A 15637-nucleotide genomic window follows, 5' to 3' on the forward strand; every position below is an offset into this window, starting at 1 on the left:
TATATATATAATATATATAAAATAAACAGTACAACCCTGTATTGTATACCGCCCTGGCAGAGGTGGACTGGTGGCCTGGTACCTTGCCCCCCTGGCCTTTTCCCCCACCCACCCCACTCAGAGCTGCCTGAATTGAAAGCCTGGCTATGGCTTGAATACCACTGGCCTAAGTGGTAAAAACGTTTTTATTGCCAGAGGAAGGTGGACCAAGTAATGGAGGCCAGTACTCCTGTATCTCACTGCATATTAACAAGGTGTTAAGAGCAGACATAAAAATACGTTGGGTCATAAATGCTTATCTTTGCATCGGGGCCTTCTTTTTGTATTTCTATCATGAAAAGCTTCTTCCCTTTTTTCCCTCTTTACCAAACATTCAGGGAGAACGTATCTAATAAATGTAATGATCCACAGTGGTGATGCCCATCGCCAGAGGTCCAAATGTCGTTTACAGTAGGTGATAGGTCCTTTTGGCTTTATTCTCAGTCCCAGACCTTCCTTCTCTAAAAATTTCCTCTTTACTCCCAAATGTTATTCTGCTTATTTTTCCTGTTCTATCTGGTTACATCTTAGTACCCCAAACCATCGTCTCTCTTAGCAACAGTTTTCCTCTACGGAGTGCCTTGGATTCTTCTTCTTTTCATTAGTAGCTTATTTTCTATAGTTCTTCTTTATCTTTGGAAGGATCTATACCTAAATAACTAGAGACATTATATAGTTTATTCTCTGTTATTCAGGAGAAGATTGGACACTATGGGTCTGATGGCAAGGCCTAGTGACAATGTGAGTGGTCCTATACTTTTTTTTTTTTTTAGTAAAATGAAAATTGATGAACTTACATTATAAATAGCTTGGGCTTATTCCTCTCTGCTCTGCAAGCCTAGAGAATCAAAAGTTCTCTTAACTGTGTACTAGAAGCTGACATATTTCGGTAGAATGAGAGCAGATGGAAAGTGACAAAACCACATAAGGGCTGACTCAGAGTTTAGTTGTTTTAAAAAATAGTTATATTTTTTAAGCTTCTGTTTGCAAAACAAGTTTGCATGAGTCCTGGGTATGCTTGTCATGAAGGAAAAGATGGACTGGGGAGGGTGCAAGGAGAGGGGGCATGCAGCAAGTAAGCAGTGTATTTAGCACTGGGTTTGTTATTATAGAAAAGTTCTCCGGTTTTGTTTGGTAAAGTGATAGGACTGAGGTCTGTCCAGGTTTAGGTCGAATAGCCAACTAGGAGTCAGATGAATGAGGTTTTAATTCAGTTCTCTGCAGGTAATGTAAATATTTTAAATGCCTCTTCAGAAGGACTAAAGTTGGTATCTGTGTAACATATTGTAAGTAAAAACCAGAATTGGTGATGGAGGGTAAGAAATCTGAGGCTTTGGGAACAGTTCATGGGATGGGAGGAGGGGATGGGGCGGGGGTAGATTTCAGCCCACTTCACCCTAAATGATTATTAATTAATCATCTTGAAATGGTTAAGGAAACAGTAACATATTATATTATGAATTCAGTCCATGCCAAATAATTATATGTTTGTATGGTTGGGAAAGAGAAACAGAGTAGTCCTTACAATATTGCGGCCCTATTCCTTCTCACTTATTTATTGCTTTCTCCTTTTCCAGACTTCAGTATACGCTGGCTTGTGTAAAGTCAGTAGGAGCTATATAACTCACCCTCATTTATTCACCTTTGTTAAAACCATATAATATGCAAAATCCTTCATTATCACTAAACACTTAATAGCAAATTACAACTCTTTTATTAATAGAAATGAACCAATAACGTTGCCAAAACTAATTTTAATTTTTGGCCCAATTTTTTTAAATATTGGGGAAATGAGCTAGTTATAAAAATAAAAAGTTATGAACTGATTGCTGGATATATTTGATGATGACTCCTGGTTGTCATGTGATTTCATGACATGGTTTGTTGTTCCAAAAATACATAAAGCTACTGAAACTGTTGTCATTTATATCTGCTTGAATATTATTGTAGTGAGATATCTCCTTCCCTTTTAATGAAAGAAGTATAATTTTTTCAACTTCCTAGACAACATCTGGGGAAGATGTACGAGACTTCACAAAGGTGCTGAAGAATAAGTTCAGATCAAAGAAATACTTTGCTAAACATCCTCGGCTTGGCTACCTGCCTGTCCAGACAGTTCTTGAAGGTGACAACTTAGAGACGTAAGTTTAATTTTAGTATTAAAACCTCTATGTACTCTTTTTTCTGATGTTGTCTCTTATTTATGTTATCTGACAACAGAAAGAATTTGTGTTTTGGTAAAATGTTTCATTTTTTTTAATTTTTATTTTTTTATTTAAATTCAATTAGCCAAGGTATAGTAGTACATCTTTGGTTTTTGATATAATGTTCAAGGATTCATCAGTGCGGTATAACACCCAGGGCTCCACATCACGTGCAAAATGTTTCATTTTAAAAGAGGACCTTGGAATCAGTCTTCATAACATGAATTTTTGCTATTTGCTCTTGACAATGCCACAGCTAAAATGTTAGGTTTAATTTTGCATGTGTTCCTCCACTTTAAAAATATGTATTACTGTGTGTTCAACCTTTGCCTTGGTCATCTCTTTTCCTCTTAAAAATACTTAAAGCAAATTGTGTTATGCACTGTTTCATGATTTTATTCATTTTCCATTTTTCCTCCTGTGGGGATATTTTGGTATTTCATGTAGTATGTTTTTCACTTATTTTACATGTTTTCACTGTAAATTTATTAATAATATTGATCTCTTACTTCATATATACCTGTACTAAAATCTCATCAAAATCTTATATTTCTAATTTCTTTTCTCTTGAGCATGAAGGCAACAAAATGAGATAGCTTTATAGGTACATAAAATAGATAAAATTTCTTAAAAGTACGTAATTTGAGTTTATAAGCATAAATGAAACAAAGTCTCAAGATAGGAAAATTACTATGGCATTATAAAGAAAAGAAAAATAACAATTGATAACCTGAAATGAAAAGAAAAAGAATTTTTAAAGCAAGCCAGAAGAAATGCAAGAAGTAATTTTAAATTATTTAACAATGATATATCAAGATCAAAACAGATGTGATTTTAAATCTTTGAATCACTTTTTAAAATCTCAGCATAAATATACCTGCTGAGGCAATTTTCTTGTGCTTGAATGTTGGGAAAAATTAACTTTTATTGCTAATCATTAGCAAAGTGCTTAGTCATAAAAATAGTGATATTCTAGTTACAGAAAGATGTCCTCTCAAATGACTCTAGAAAAGAAGCTCAGAGGTGTGAGGTGCGAAGTTTTCTACATTCTCTAGTAGAGAAAATTGTAGTGAGAACTATAAAAAGTGTGTTGAGTGTGATTTTTGTGAAATCAGTCTTTCTTTAACCTTCAGAATTCTTAGTTCCTTTTATTGTGTGTATGAGAGATATGCGGAGAGCTGTCATAGTCTGGTATTACGACAGTCCAAGACTCAAAGATGTCAAAATGGAGAGCTAGACTGGTTAGCCTGAATTTTTGTTTTCCTTATAAAGCTTTGTAGACTGTTGGCTTTGCTGAGTTTGTGTACAAATGTATGTTGTTGTTATTTGTTGATTTGGAGACCTTCTGAGAAGTAGAAGAAAGACCACAGCCAAAGCGCAGTAGATATTTGATCGCTCTATAGATAATGTTATGGGTGCACAACTATATGTGTTGATAGATCCCAAAATGCCACACATTTAAAGCATACAGAAAAATTCTAACTTTCTGATAACTTTGCTTGATATCAAACTGTGTACAATTAAAATATTATGCCTCCCAGTTATTTTTTCCACAGTATGTTTTAGAACAAATTTTATTGGAGCAATTTCAGTTTCAAGAGAGCTATTCATATACTTAAAATTCATAAGGAAAAGTGGATTTTTGCTTCTCTCTTTGTTTAATGGGTATATTTTTGTCTTTTTCTTCAAAAGGTTATATGATTTTACATTCTTATTTGTTTTACTATCTAATATATAGTTTAACTGTGCTGAACATCTCATGATAAACACACAATTTTACTTCCCTTGCTATCAGATCTAATTAACCTTTGGAGTAGTTGCCTGAAGCATAGAATTATCACATAGCGCTTTTATTTACAGGACAATTTGATAAGCTTAAATTAGTGTTGTGCCTTTCACTTGTCTGGCTAAACCATTGGCATTTTGTGTCCCATTTCAAATAGCTGCATCGCTCATGTGAATCATGCCTGTAGGTTGATCTTTTATACTCCTTTTAAGCATTTTTGATAATTTGCCTTTTAATGTCAAAATAATCATTGACATCAATCATTCTATTCTGAGTGACTTAGTTCAAGTCACTCAGGAGAAAAAGAACAGAAAAGCATACCAGATAATTTTGTGCTATGATTTTTGGCTGCAGTTCTGAAAATCCTTCATTTTATCTATCATCAATTTACCAGCATTTCCAGGGAGAGGAAAATAAGAAGAAGAAAGGAAGGAATATACGATTAAATCAGATGTCACAAGATGCTTTTTGAAAAAGATTTATGAGATACTGGATAGAGTGGGCAGGTTTTCTTCTTTTTTTTAATTCTAGAAAGCGTTCTTGAAGTTGGTATAGTTCATTTTTCTGCTGAGCCCTTTCTAGTACAGGGCCACTTAATCTTCCGGTATAACAATTTATGTGAGTGGGTAGTAAAGTTTGATTTTGTTTATTCTCCTATTTGTGGGAGAACATTGGAGAAAAACCCGTCAAGTGGTAAATGTGTTGAAGTTATTTATGAAGCTGATTAGAATTTTCTTTAGTGTCTTTCCCTTTCATCCCTGCAGAATGTAATGTCCAGTAATTATACATGCATACGTAGAGGGGATTTAGGAGAAAAATGAGTTATTACTAAAAGGAGGTAAACAAAGCCATGCTTAGGTTTATTCAGTTAATTTGGTAACTATATGTGCAAGAGTTTTCAAAAAATAAATCAAAATAAATGAGTAGGACTTGATTAAAGAGTTACCCTTGAAAATAAAGTTAAGAAACAGGCTAAAATAGTGGCAAAAGTCATTTGAGAATTGTGAGAGATTATCATTGGCTAAAAGGTAGGTTGGTTTCCCTAAAGATTAAAGAAGTAAAATAGAGACTTCTGCCTGGTATTGGTTAAAGTGGAATAGATGAGTTTCACGCTCCTTTCCAGTTCTTCCTGGAGCAAGAACCAGCTCATGGCCTAGGAGGAAGTGACAGCTAAACTGAGACCTGCAAGATTCGCAGGGCCAGATGTGCAGGGCTTGGTGTAGGAGGAGGAGAGAGAGAGTTTCTAGGCAAGGATTTTCAAAAGCCCAGAGACAAGATCATTTGGGGAACTGGAGTGGGGAGCTGGGAAGAGTGGCAAGAAATGAGAGTGGAGAGAGAAGCAGGACCCACATAACGAAGGGCTCTGTAAGTCAAGGGCTCTGTAAGTGGTGCCAAGGTATTTGGATTTCATCCTGAAAACAGTAGGGAGCCATTGAATGTTTACATGTGAGAGCACACTGGGGCCCCACCGAATCCGGGGCAAATGGGTTGAAGAAGGCCAAAGACTGAAAGCCTAAGGCATTGAAAGAATCATGAAGTTCTTCAAGGAAAGTCTAGATTATATTTCATATAATATTTAGTAGAGTGTATTTACTAGAGTCTGATTCATTGCATATTAGTGTGTGATTAACCAAAACACCCCATTCAGCCCCCGCTCTGGAAAGCAGGGATAGGCTACTGTGTCTTATTTTGAACCCTCTTTAGCTATAGACTATAACTGTGCAGTGGAAATATTGCCTTGTTTTTATCTCCCAGAATTAAATGAGAAAATTTATCACTTAACCTTTTTTATTTTCTACAAATCAAAATACTTTGAAGTCAATGAGGGCCTAAAGTTTGATTTTTTTAATCTTTATTTCTTTTCTTAGAATTCTATGTTCTCAATGTATAAAATACTTTTGAGAACTTCTTTGGTTCTGCTTTCTACCTCTGCCATTCTTATCTTGGTTCAGTGAATCACTTTTGTGCTAACTGAATTAACTTCACAAGAACTAGTCATGCAATTTCACAAAGCTTTTCCGAGTTCAATTAATACCAAAAATACATATTTTCCTTGTGCTTAAAGTTTGCTGCAGATGTTGTAGTACACTTGAATTTTAGAAATGCTCTCTCTGAGTAGCTATGATTTTTTTGGAAAGTTTATAGCAAATCATTCACTTGACATTTAACATCCATATCTCAGAGTTAAGGAAAAGTAATGATGTAAAAGACTATTGAATAATACTGTGTTGTTTCATTGTTGTTGTAACTAGCTTATATGTGAATGATTAAGTCTGTTTACAGATATTCTGACAAACACAGCCTGCATCAATGCCTATTTTTGAAAGAATAGATCTGTATAGTCTTAGTTTCTTGGCCCAGTAAGATGCCCTTCATCTCCTTTTAATCTTTGCTCTTCAGACATTAAGTTGTGCTTCCTAGTAGGAGCTAATGAGATCATTAACTTTTTCTTAAGTTTCTGTGTATAATGGAAATAGCAGAATCAAGTAGATCTAGAATGATTTAAATTTCCTTCTTTGTTTCAATCAACATGAGATCATGTGGGAGACTTTTATTTAATTTAAGAAATAAGTCTTTAGACTTTTAAATTCCCACATTCATCAGCACCTCCCCACACTGCCCTCAAAAAACAATTAAAATTAGGGTTTTTCATTATATTCAGTTGTTTTCAAAAGATATTTCATGGAGACTTGGGGATTTGTAGGCAGTTTTTGAGGTTGGAGGGTCCCCAGGGCTGGGAGGGTACTGAAGGATCAAGCTCCGGACTCAGGCAGAACACGTTTCCTTATCATCTGCATAGATGGAACTTGCAGAGAAAATTGCGTTTGAAGACAGTTTATCATCATCTGGTTGCTTCCAGCTTTCTTGGTAACGTGACGTTTGGGGCTGGGTGTAGGGAGAGGATCTGTGTGTAGCATCTTCTTTCAGCGTCTCTGGGAGTTTGAGATACTTCGTGCACACTCGGATTTGAATTTATATATTTAAAACTGGAGAAAGAATCAGAAAAATCTCATTTTATTGCAACTCTGCCGTCAATATATAATGTAGTCTTTGGACTTTCTGACCAAGTTTCTTCTCCAGGAAAAACAAGAGTCTGATTACATCATCTCTCGGTATATCATGGAGCATTATCTGTATTATCTTTTCAATTATTCCATGTTTTTGAGCTATTGTAGAGCATTTTGTTTCTTTTTTTTTCAATGAGACTACTTAAGATGCATTTGCTATCCTGTGACAAATGTCCTATAATATCTGTGAAAAGCCCCTACAGGCACTTGAATGCGCAGCATCTTCTCTAGAATAAACAGGAACTTCTACTTTTGATTTCCCCTTGGTGCACCTCAGGGCAACCAAACGTGAGAGTGGAAGACAGTTGAGAATGTCTTCTCCCCCAGCCTCCCATCACTTTTGTCTGCAATCGCTCTCAAGTGCTAGTTCTGTGACTTCTGTTTCCCTCTCCCCCTCTGCAGTCCTGTCACACTCATCAGCATGTGGCCAGAGCACTATGAGTGAGTATTCACAGCTCCCTCTGCAGGAGCCGGTACTCTGATCGGTGTCATTAGCATGGGGGTGATTACAAAACTCTTGAGCTAAAAGAATAGTCTGCCTCCTGGGTAACAATCCTCATGATTTGTTTGCATGGCAAATTCTCTGTTTAACTAACCTAACGTTCCTAATAGTAACATCTATCAGTATTTGGGCATAAAACTGTTTCTTTGCTTTTTCTCTTATAGCCCCTCACAGTCTCCTCAGCTGTTTCATGATGACACCCATTCCAGAATAGAACAGTATGCCACACGGTAAGAGACTTCGATAGGAGCCCTCTGCTGTGCTGCCACCCAGAATGTATCTATTTCTGTGTGAGCCTGTATCATTGACATGCCTTGATTTAAGAGATGTTTTGCAAGAGTCGTGACTCCATTATATTTGGAATCTGAGTTCTCATCTTTCCATGTAGTGATTTGCACTTTACCAAACACCTGCTATATATTCTGTGAAGAGTGAATCTCCATGGGATGTGATTTGAGCTCATGAGAATCCAAACACTAGACAAGCAGGATTTAGATAATATAATCCATTTCAATGAATGAGAGTAGGAACTGAAAGTGTTCTCAGGAGATGGTGTACATATGAATTACAATATGTAATTAAATTTATGCTAATGCTTTGTTATAGAGGTTTATTTTAGAGTCCTTAAACAGTATAGAGTATAGGCTGGTCTTGCTGGCATGCACAGACTTCCAGAAAAGAAGTGTATAGGACGTGTCTATGGTGCTAGCAGTTAGCTATTCCTAAAATGGTTAGTTCAAACATCATATAAATAGTAACATTTCAACTGTGTCTTGGCCAGATAGAATGTCTGGGGAAAAGGTAGGCTTAAACTAATGGGAAAACATACTTAAAAGCATTGAGCTGGGAAAGAACATGGCTTGTTTAAAGGAGTGAGGAGTGAAGGAGCAGGAGCTGAAGTCTGCTAATGAAGCCCCATTTGCTAAGGAGTTGGGTTATGTCTTAGGTAAAGCGGGGTCATGGCGAGTCTTTAGACATGAGAGGAACATAGTCAGATTTGTGAGAATGGAGACCAATGGTCAGGTCTGGGAGATCAGTTAGGAGCCTCGGTGAATTAGGAGTCTATATAGCACGGTAAAAGATGAAGGCCCTCAAGCCTTAAGGCAGCGGTGATGGAAAGGTAGATGTTGTTATAAATTCCCAAACTTATTAGGAGATTTGGACCTTTTCCTATTTTGTCAGAATTATGACAGCTTGAGAACGACAGAGAATGTACCTCAGTTGACCATGCCCTATGGGGCCACATTATGAAAACTCTTTATTTTCATTTTTCAGGCTGGCCCAGATGGAAAGGACTAATGGATCTTTCCTCACTGATAGCAGCTCTACCACAGGAAGTGTGTAAGTAAATCATGAAATTAGCCCTGCCAGGGAAGGCCAGGTCTTGTATCATGGCTGTCGGGAATAATTTTCATTGATTGTGGCTCTGAATTTGGATCCCAATCAAAATTGGTAAGTGTGGTTACAAAAATGTCTAGATAGATTTTATGCTTTCAAACCATGATAATATAAATTGGATATGTTTATTTAGTTTCATGTAAGTTAATGAAAAAATCCTGTATTTGTCAACTAATTTGCCTCAGGAAATCAGATTGTTCTATTTATAAATACAGGCATAGATATTCATTCCATTTGTCAGATATTTCTTATTGATATAACAAATGTATTTCCACAAAATACATGCCCTTCTGTAGACTCCTCTTCCTTCTGCTGGCTCACTTTTTCTCCATAATCCCTGCCATTTAACAACTATGACCACACAAGCTTGGACATATACTCCCCACTCTTCATTGAAAAGTGTTATTTTCTCTGCCAATATTTTATTATATTAGCAACCAGGAAAAGTCTTGTTGACTTTAGAAAAATACTAAAAAAAAAAAAAAACTTTCGAGGCAAATATTTTATCTTTGATTATCCTACTATTGTGTGTCATCTTGCTTTGGAACTTTTCCCTTTTTTCCCCCCTCCTTGGAATTAACGTTTTGGATTTTGCATGATATCTAAAAGATTTCAGTAGTGTCAAGTTTACTCGAGTTAAGTAGGTTCACTGTTGTTCGCATTTGGTGGGAAGCTGTAAGGCAGCCAGGAAAGTTACAGAACATAGAACTCGGGTATTTTATACTAAAAAAGGCCATGGAGAGAGCCAAGTTGCAGTACCTTAAGCACTCTAATATAGAATAGCTCCCTATCAATATTTTAAAAATTGTTTTACTATCATTAACTTATAAATAAAAATGTCAGGAGGTTTTTCAATTTTAAATTTCAAACATTAGCATGTTAATACTTTACAAGAATACAGTAATGATTTACACATTATTATTCATGTATTATGAATATGAAACAATTCCCAAACCAAGATAATAGCATATTTATGCTTGTTTCATATTTAGCTATGAGTATGTATTTTATATAAAGCAGTTAGATATCTTGCGTATCCCTTAAATCAACATAATTTCTACAAGGTTGACAATAGTCAAAGAATTAGATGAAATAAAAAATAGTAATTAAAACTAAATTTAAATTCTTTAAAATGTGTTTGTCATGCCCTGTGAACAGAGTGAAGGTAATGCTCAAATTTAGTACAGCCTGTCTTCAAATTAAAACAAACACTATTTTAAAATTTAATACTAATGTCTGAGAAAAAGAAAAAATAATCAGATGACTAACAGCTGAGTACATTTTAAAATACTATCATTAGCTATATTAACTCATTCATCTTGTCCAACAAATATTTGTTATATACCTACCATGCAGTGGTGTGTTAGAGCCAGTTGTAAGAGCCAGTTGTCACATTTTCGGGAAGTTTGAAAGCTGTATGTTAAACAGAGCCATTATAGAAATTAATTTGTGTACACTTACAATTAACTAAATTAGATTCAAATGAATACAAAAGTAATACTCAAACCCCATCATGCCCTAGTTATTCTACTTAATTTTACTATTATCTATGTTCTTGGGGTAATTTATTGTATTTGTCAGATGGTGTTCAACTGTGTATTTTTTCCAAACTCTACATTCAGTAAAGTCATTAGCTTGAAATTGGGCTTGATGAAAGTATTTAAACCATAGAAATTGCAAAAGCTACAATTCAGGGCCTTTTTATTCATTTATTTTTTTGGAAAGCTCATTAAATGTTTATCAGCATGCCATTGCCACACACCCAGTACCATAAAAGTCCGCAGATGTAAATATTGTCCCCATGAATCCGACTGGCTAGAGGAAAGATCCACTGATAGATGTTTATAGAGGAGGAACATGGGGAGGGCATTTTTTAAAAGATATATTTATTTATTTTGAGAGGGAGAGACAGCGTGCAAACAGGGGGAGAGGCAGAGGGAGAGGGAGAGAGAGAATCTCAAGCAGACTCCCTGCTAAGCACAGAGCCCAAGGCTCATGACCCTGAGATCACAACATGAGCTGAAACCAAGAGTCAGACGCTCAACTGACTGAGCCACCCAGGTGCCCCTGGAGGGCATTTCTGACAGACGAATGACCCCCAAAGAACTTCACATCCTAATCCCTGAAAGCTATGCATGTGTCACTTTATATGGCAAAAGGGATTTTGCACATGAGAAAAGTTAAGGACCTTGAGATGGGTAGATTATCCTAGATTAGTTAAGTGGACCCCATGTAATCCCATGAGCCCTTTAAGAGGGGAAGGGTCAGTTAGAGAAAGATACAGCCATGGAAGCAGAGGTCAGATACAGAGAGATTTGCAGATGCAAGGCTGCCAGCTTTAAAAATAGAGGGATGCAGGTGGCCTCTAGGTAGCGGAAAAGGCAAGAAACAAATTCTCCCTTAAATGTAATATTCAATTAAATTAGCAGTGTAAGAATGTATCTATCAGCCACTAAAGAGAAATCATTTTCTAGTCACTGGTGCATTCATATTTTCTTAGGGACTACGTTAATGAATCTTATTTTGATAAAGCCAATCCTGGAAGTCCTTTGCTCTTTCACAGTTTGAATTACTGAGTATTCTGGGGTTCTTTTCCTGTGACTATGGCAGTGATCTGCCATTCAAGTGAGATTGCAAACAAGGTCTCTGAGTCCTTGAAGCCCTACCCTGGATCTAGAATCCACTGGTTTGACTTGGATTGGTCACCTTTTCTCACTTAAAGGTGTAATAGTTACTTACCTAAGCATTTCCATTTTAGGCGATACTATTGATTTGACAAAGTGAATAAGTATTACACATACTACAATAAATACCTTCTCTCTCGGTGGATAGAGCCTTCCAATGAGAATGCTTCTTACCTCCTTTGGGCAGATGGTGCTCCACAGAATTTGTGATGGAAGGGTTAGGAACCAAGCCCCACTATTTATTTCTCCAACTGTCCTTCTGTGTTTCCCCATCTAATAATTTAGCATCTTAGATCACAAGATACAGGAAGAAATCTTCACTGCTTTTAACAGGATGCTATGCTGTTCCTTCTTTGCTTTCAGCTTTCTTGTTTCCTACAGGACCTTAGTGTAGTAGCAGGAACTCTAACCCGGCCTTTCCCTGGAAATTTCCTCAAGCTCTAGCATTGACAGGGTCATGACACAATCCTGAGACAACAGAGGACAGTTTTCGGTCCACTTAACGGTATTGCCAGCTTCTGAGCGAGGGTCCGGTGGCTTCACAAGGAAGCCTTGGCCTTTCTGCTTCACTCTTAGGTGTGTCTTGAGGCAACCAGCATCAAAATACTAGCAGTTTGTACTGTTGCTGGGAAAAATTGGAAGCTAACTCAGAGTGCCTTAAGCCAAAAAAAACAAAACAAAACAAAACAAAACAAAAAAACCAAAAACCAAAAACAAAAAGCGTAATAGCCAACTTCTACAATACATTTTGGAATTTTTCTCATTTTTTAATTTCTCAACCTCTCCTCCAGGCCCTTTGAGTGGAGGTTTTGTTACTCCACTAGGTCATAAAAATATCATTAGGTTTCTCTTGAGTAACAACAGGGATGATAGAAAAACTACCACCATCTCTCCCTCTGTGAATAGCATCCTGGGAGCCGGCACTGCTCTAAGCACTTTGCCCATCTTTGCTTCTTTAATCCTTGCAGGACCCCTTGAGTTGCTACTCTTGTTTCTGTGACCACCATTTTACAGATGAGTAAATTGAAGCCCTGAGAGGTTAAGGAGCTTGCCCAGGGTCTCACTGTCAATAAGTAGTGGAATTCAGACCCAGGCAGCCTGGCTGGAGGCACAGGCACTCCTGACCACCCCTGACCACCTCACAGTTCTGCCTCCGCTACGTAGGACGGGAAGGCTTGCCAGACGGGAGCACTGCAATGGGGGTGGGGATGGAGGGGGTCAGAGCATCTGCAGGCCTCCTTGAGGTCATCACTTTCCTTGTCCCAATCCTGCCCATTCTCTATCCATGCCTCAGCTTCACAGTCCAGACCTAATTAGAAGATTCTGTAATTCAGTACGTCCAAGACTGATCTCCTAAATGTGGTTTGGGGTGATCGCAGCCATAGGTGATAAAAGAAATCCTTGTACTTTCAGGTGTGAATTTTGAAATTTGAACTTGTGATTCTAAGTTACTCAGGGTCCTTGTAGTCATTTGTGTCTTCAAAAGCAGCCATCCTACAGTTTGAGCCTTTCTCTGTCCCTCAAATTGGCCTATGGAACCAAGTCCCTGGCTCCTGACAACATTCATTCTTTGTGAAGCTGGTTAATTCATTGTTGCATTCCCACGCGTCATGGGCGGCTGCCTCCCCAGCCTAGACATGAATCAGTCTCATAGCTCTTCCCCCCCATAGACCCAATTCCCAGTGCTCCCTTTCCTCCTGAAAGTTGCCTCTGGACAATTTTAAAAGGCATTGATTTTGAGGATATTAATTTTTTTCAAAGGAGGAATTGAACATCCATGACTTACACCGAAACAGGACCCAGGATAGTCCTGGGGAATCTCAGTAGCAGGAACTCAAGGATGGATCTTTAGACCACTGCCGTTAGGGTGTCTCCTCCATCTGCTGCCTGCCTTTGAGTGACAGTGTCTTATGTGGAAAGACCAAACGGGTATAGTTTGCATTGGCATTGCTGTTTCCACCTCTGAAGCCTCGAACAGAATAATCCTCAAGAGGAGGGAAATTATTGTTATTTTTATTTATGTCTCGTCTGCTTTCAAAAGGTCATTGAATGACTCACAGTTCTTTTGCCATTGGATATGTACTAATTTTGTAATCTAGATGTGCGACTTAAATATAGTATAATTATATTCCATTTAATGGTATTTCATTGGTGCAGACTTATATTTTTGCAACCTTTTCTATTTTAGAACTATTGACATTTAAAGGCCCTCGTCTGGTACCTCATGGACTATCTATCTTTAAAGGGTATTCTCTTGGTTTTTACTAGATATAATTAAGAACTTGGATGTATTTATTTTTATAATTAACTTTTAGGACTAATAATCTCTGAGAAATACTTAAGGCTGAAATTGTGTGTTATACATAAATGATTTTTTTTTTTTAGAAATTACCTTAAATCCCTTTCAGATACCTCAATAAAAGAATGTAATGATAGTGGTGATGATGGTGATTACAGTAATAAGTTAAACCCTATCCACTCCCCAGAAGGAATAAAGCTACATAATGTTTACAGCAAAATGTATCTCAGATCTAATTTTGACTTGTTTGTGTATATATTTGTTTCACTGTGGCTAGTCCCCAAATCTTGAAAACAGAAAGTTAGTTGGTGCTAATATTGAGCACTGAGTACAGTCCCTGAGTCAGATGCTTGCTGGCGTGAATGTTCTAAGGGCCTCATGGTCTGATGCTGCCTTGTGACAGGGAGGAGCTCTGTGCTAGGATCCATGATCAGGTCATAGACCCACCAGATAGCTTACAGGCCTCAAATTTTCCTTTGGCTTATTATATATTTTTTTTACTTTTACTCTTAGTCCTTAATTTCCTTTTAGGTGAGTTATTCATAGGAATCATAGGATTGTTTTTTTAACCAAAGTGCAAATCAGCTTACCTCTTATTTATTGCAATACCTAAGGTTAACATCTACTTTTGTTCTATTTTGCATTATACTTGCTTGCTCTTTCTTGTGTTTTATGGACAAAGTGGTTTGCTGGCCATTTGCATGGTCTGGCTGGTCACAGGAATGGCTGGGTTAGACATTGCTCCTTAGCTTTTTGACATTGGATATTATAGAGAGCAGGAGCCTCAATCTTTTGCTTCTTTTGCCAGAGTTACTGTTTCGTTTTGATTTCTGATTGATTGCTTGTGATGCTTTATCCTTAAAATAGAGAAATTTCATGGGGGTTTCTCTTCTGTTGTTGTTGTTGTTATTATTATTGGATGCTCAGTCTTTTTAGTTTCTATACTTTTATTTCAGCCTGAGAAACATTTACAAAATGTTGCATTATACCCTTACTTTGCTATTACTTTATTTTATGCCCACTGTATCTTTATGCTTTGTATTTTTCCTCTCCATATTTTATCTTATTTTTTTTTAAAGATTTTATTTATTTATTCGATAGAGACAGCCAGCGAGAGAGGGAACACAAGCAGGGGGAGTGGGAGAGGAAGAAGCAGGCTCATAGCGGAGGAGTCTGATGTGGGGCTCGATCCCATAACGCCGGGATCACGCCCTGAGCCGAAGGCAGACGCTTAACCGCTGTGCCACCCAGGCGCCCCTCCTCTCCATATTTTAGATCTCTACTTGTTATCCTCTCTTACTATGACTTCTCTCCACTCGAACTGGATAAAGTGCCTCCTAACAGTGGTAAGGATCACTGACGTAGAGTGTTGCCATCTTCAACAGCTAATGGGTGTCCCAGTGTGCTGATGCATTAGCCTGATCTCCAGCTTCTGCCGCTTCATAATAGTTAGGGTTAGTGGGGCACCTGGGTGGCTCAGTCGGTTAAGCACCAACTCGTGATCTCAGCTCAGGTCTTGATCTCAGGGTCATGAGTTCAAGCCCCATGTTGGGCTCCACACTGAATGAATGGATGAATGAATGAATAAACAAACAAACAAACAAATAAATGTAGGTATGTATGTGTGTATGTATGTGTGTTAGGTTTAGGGTATTGG

The 15637-nt window shown here is 37.5% G+C and overlaps 1 protein-coding gene across 1 annotated transcript in view; it reads left to right on the forward strand.

Moving 5' to 3' along the window:
• The window catches only part of LOC100482121 (utrophin), a 63459-nt gene that overhangs the window by 30460 nt on the left and 17362 nt on the right, over window positions 1-15637 (forward strand). Inside the window, exons 7-10 of the mRNA XM_034670789.1 lie at window positions 2044-2180; window positions 7500-7538; window positions 7764-7829; window positions 8875-8940. Coding sequence (XP_034526680.1) covers window positions 2044-2180; window positions 7500-7538; window positions 7764-7829; window positions 8875-8940 — 308 coding nt within the window. The remainder of the gene's footprint in view (window positions 1-2043; window positions 2181-7499; window positions 7539-7763; window positions 7830-8874; window positions 8941-15637) is intronic.

This window comes from Ailuropoda melanoleuca, chromosome 10, assembly GCF_002007445.2.
Source record: "Ailuropoda melanoleuca isolate Jingjing chromosome 10, ASM200744v2, whole genome shotgun sequence".
Lineage (NCBI taxonomy): Eukaryota > Metazoa > Chordata > Mammalia > Carnivora > Ursidae > Ailuropoda > Ailuropoda melanoleuca.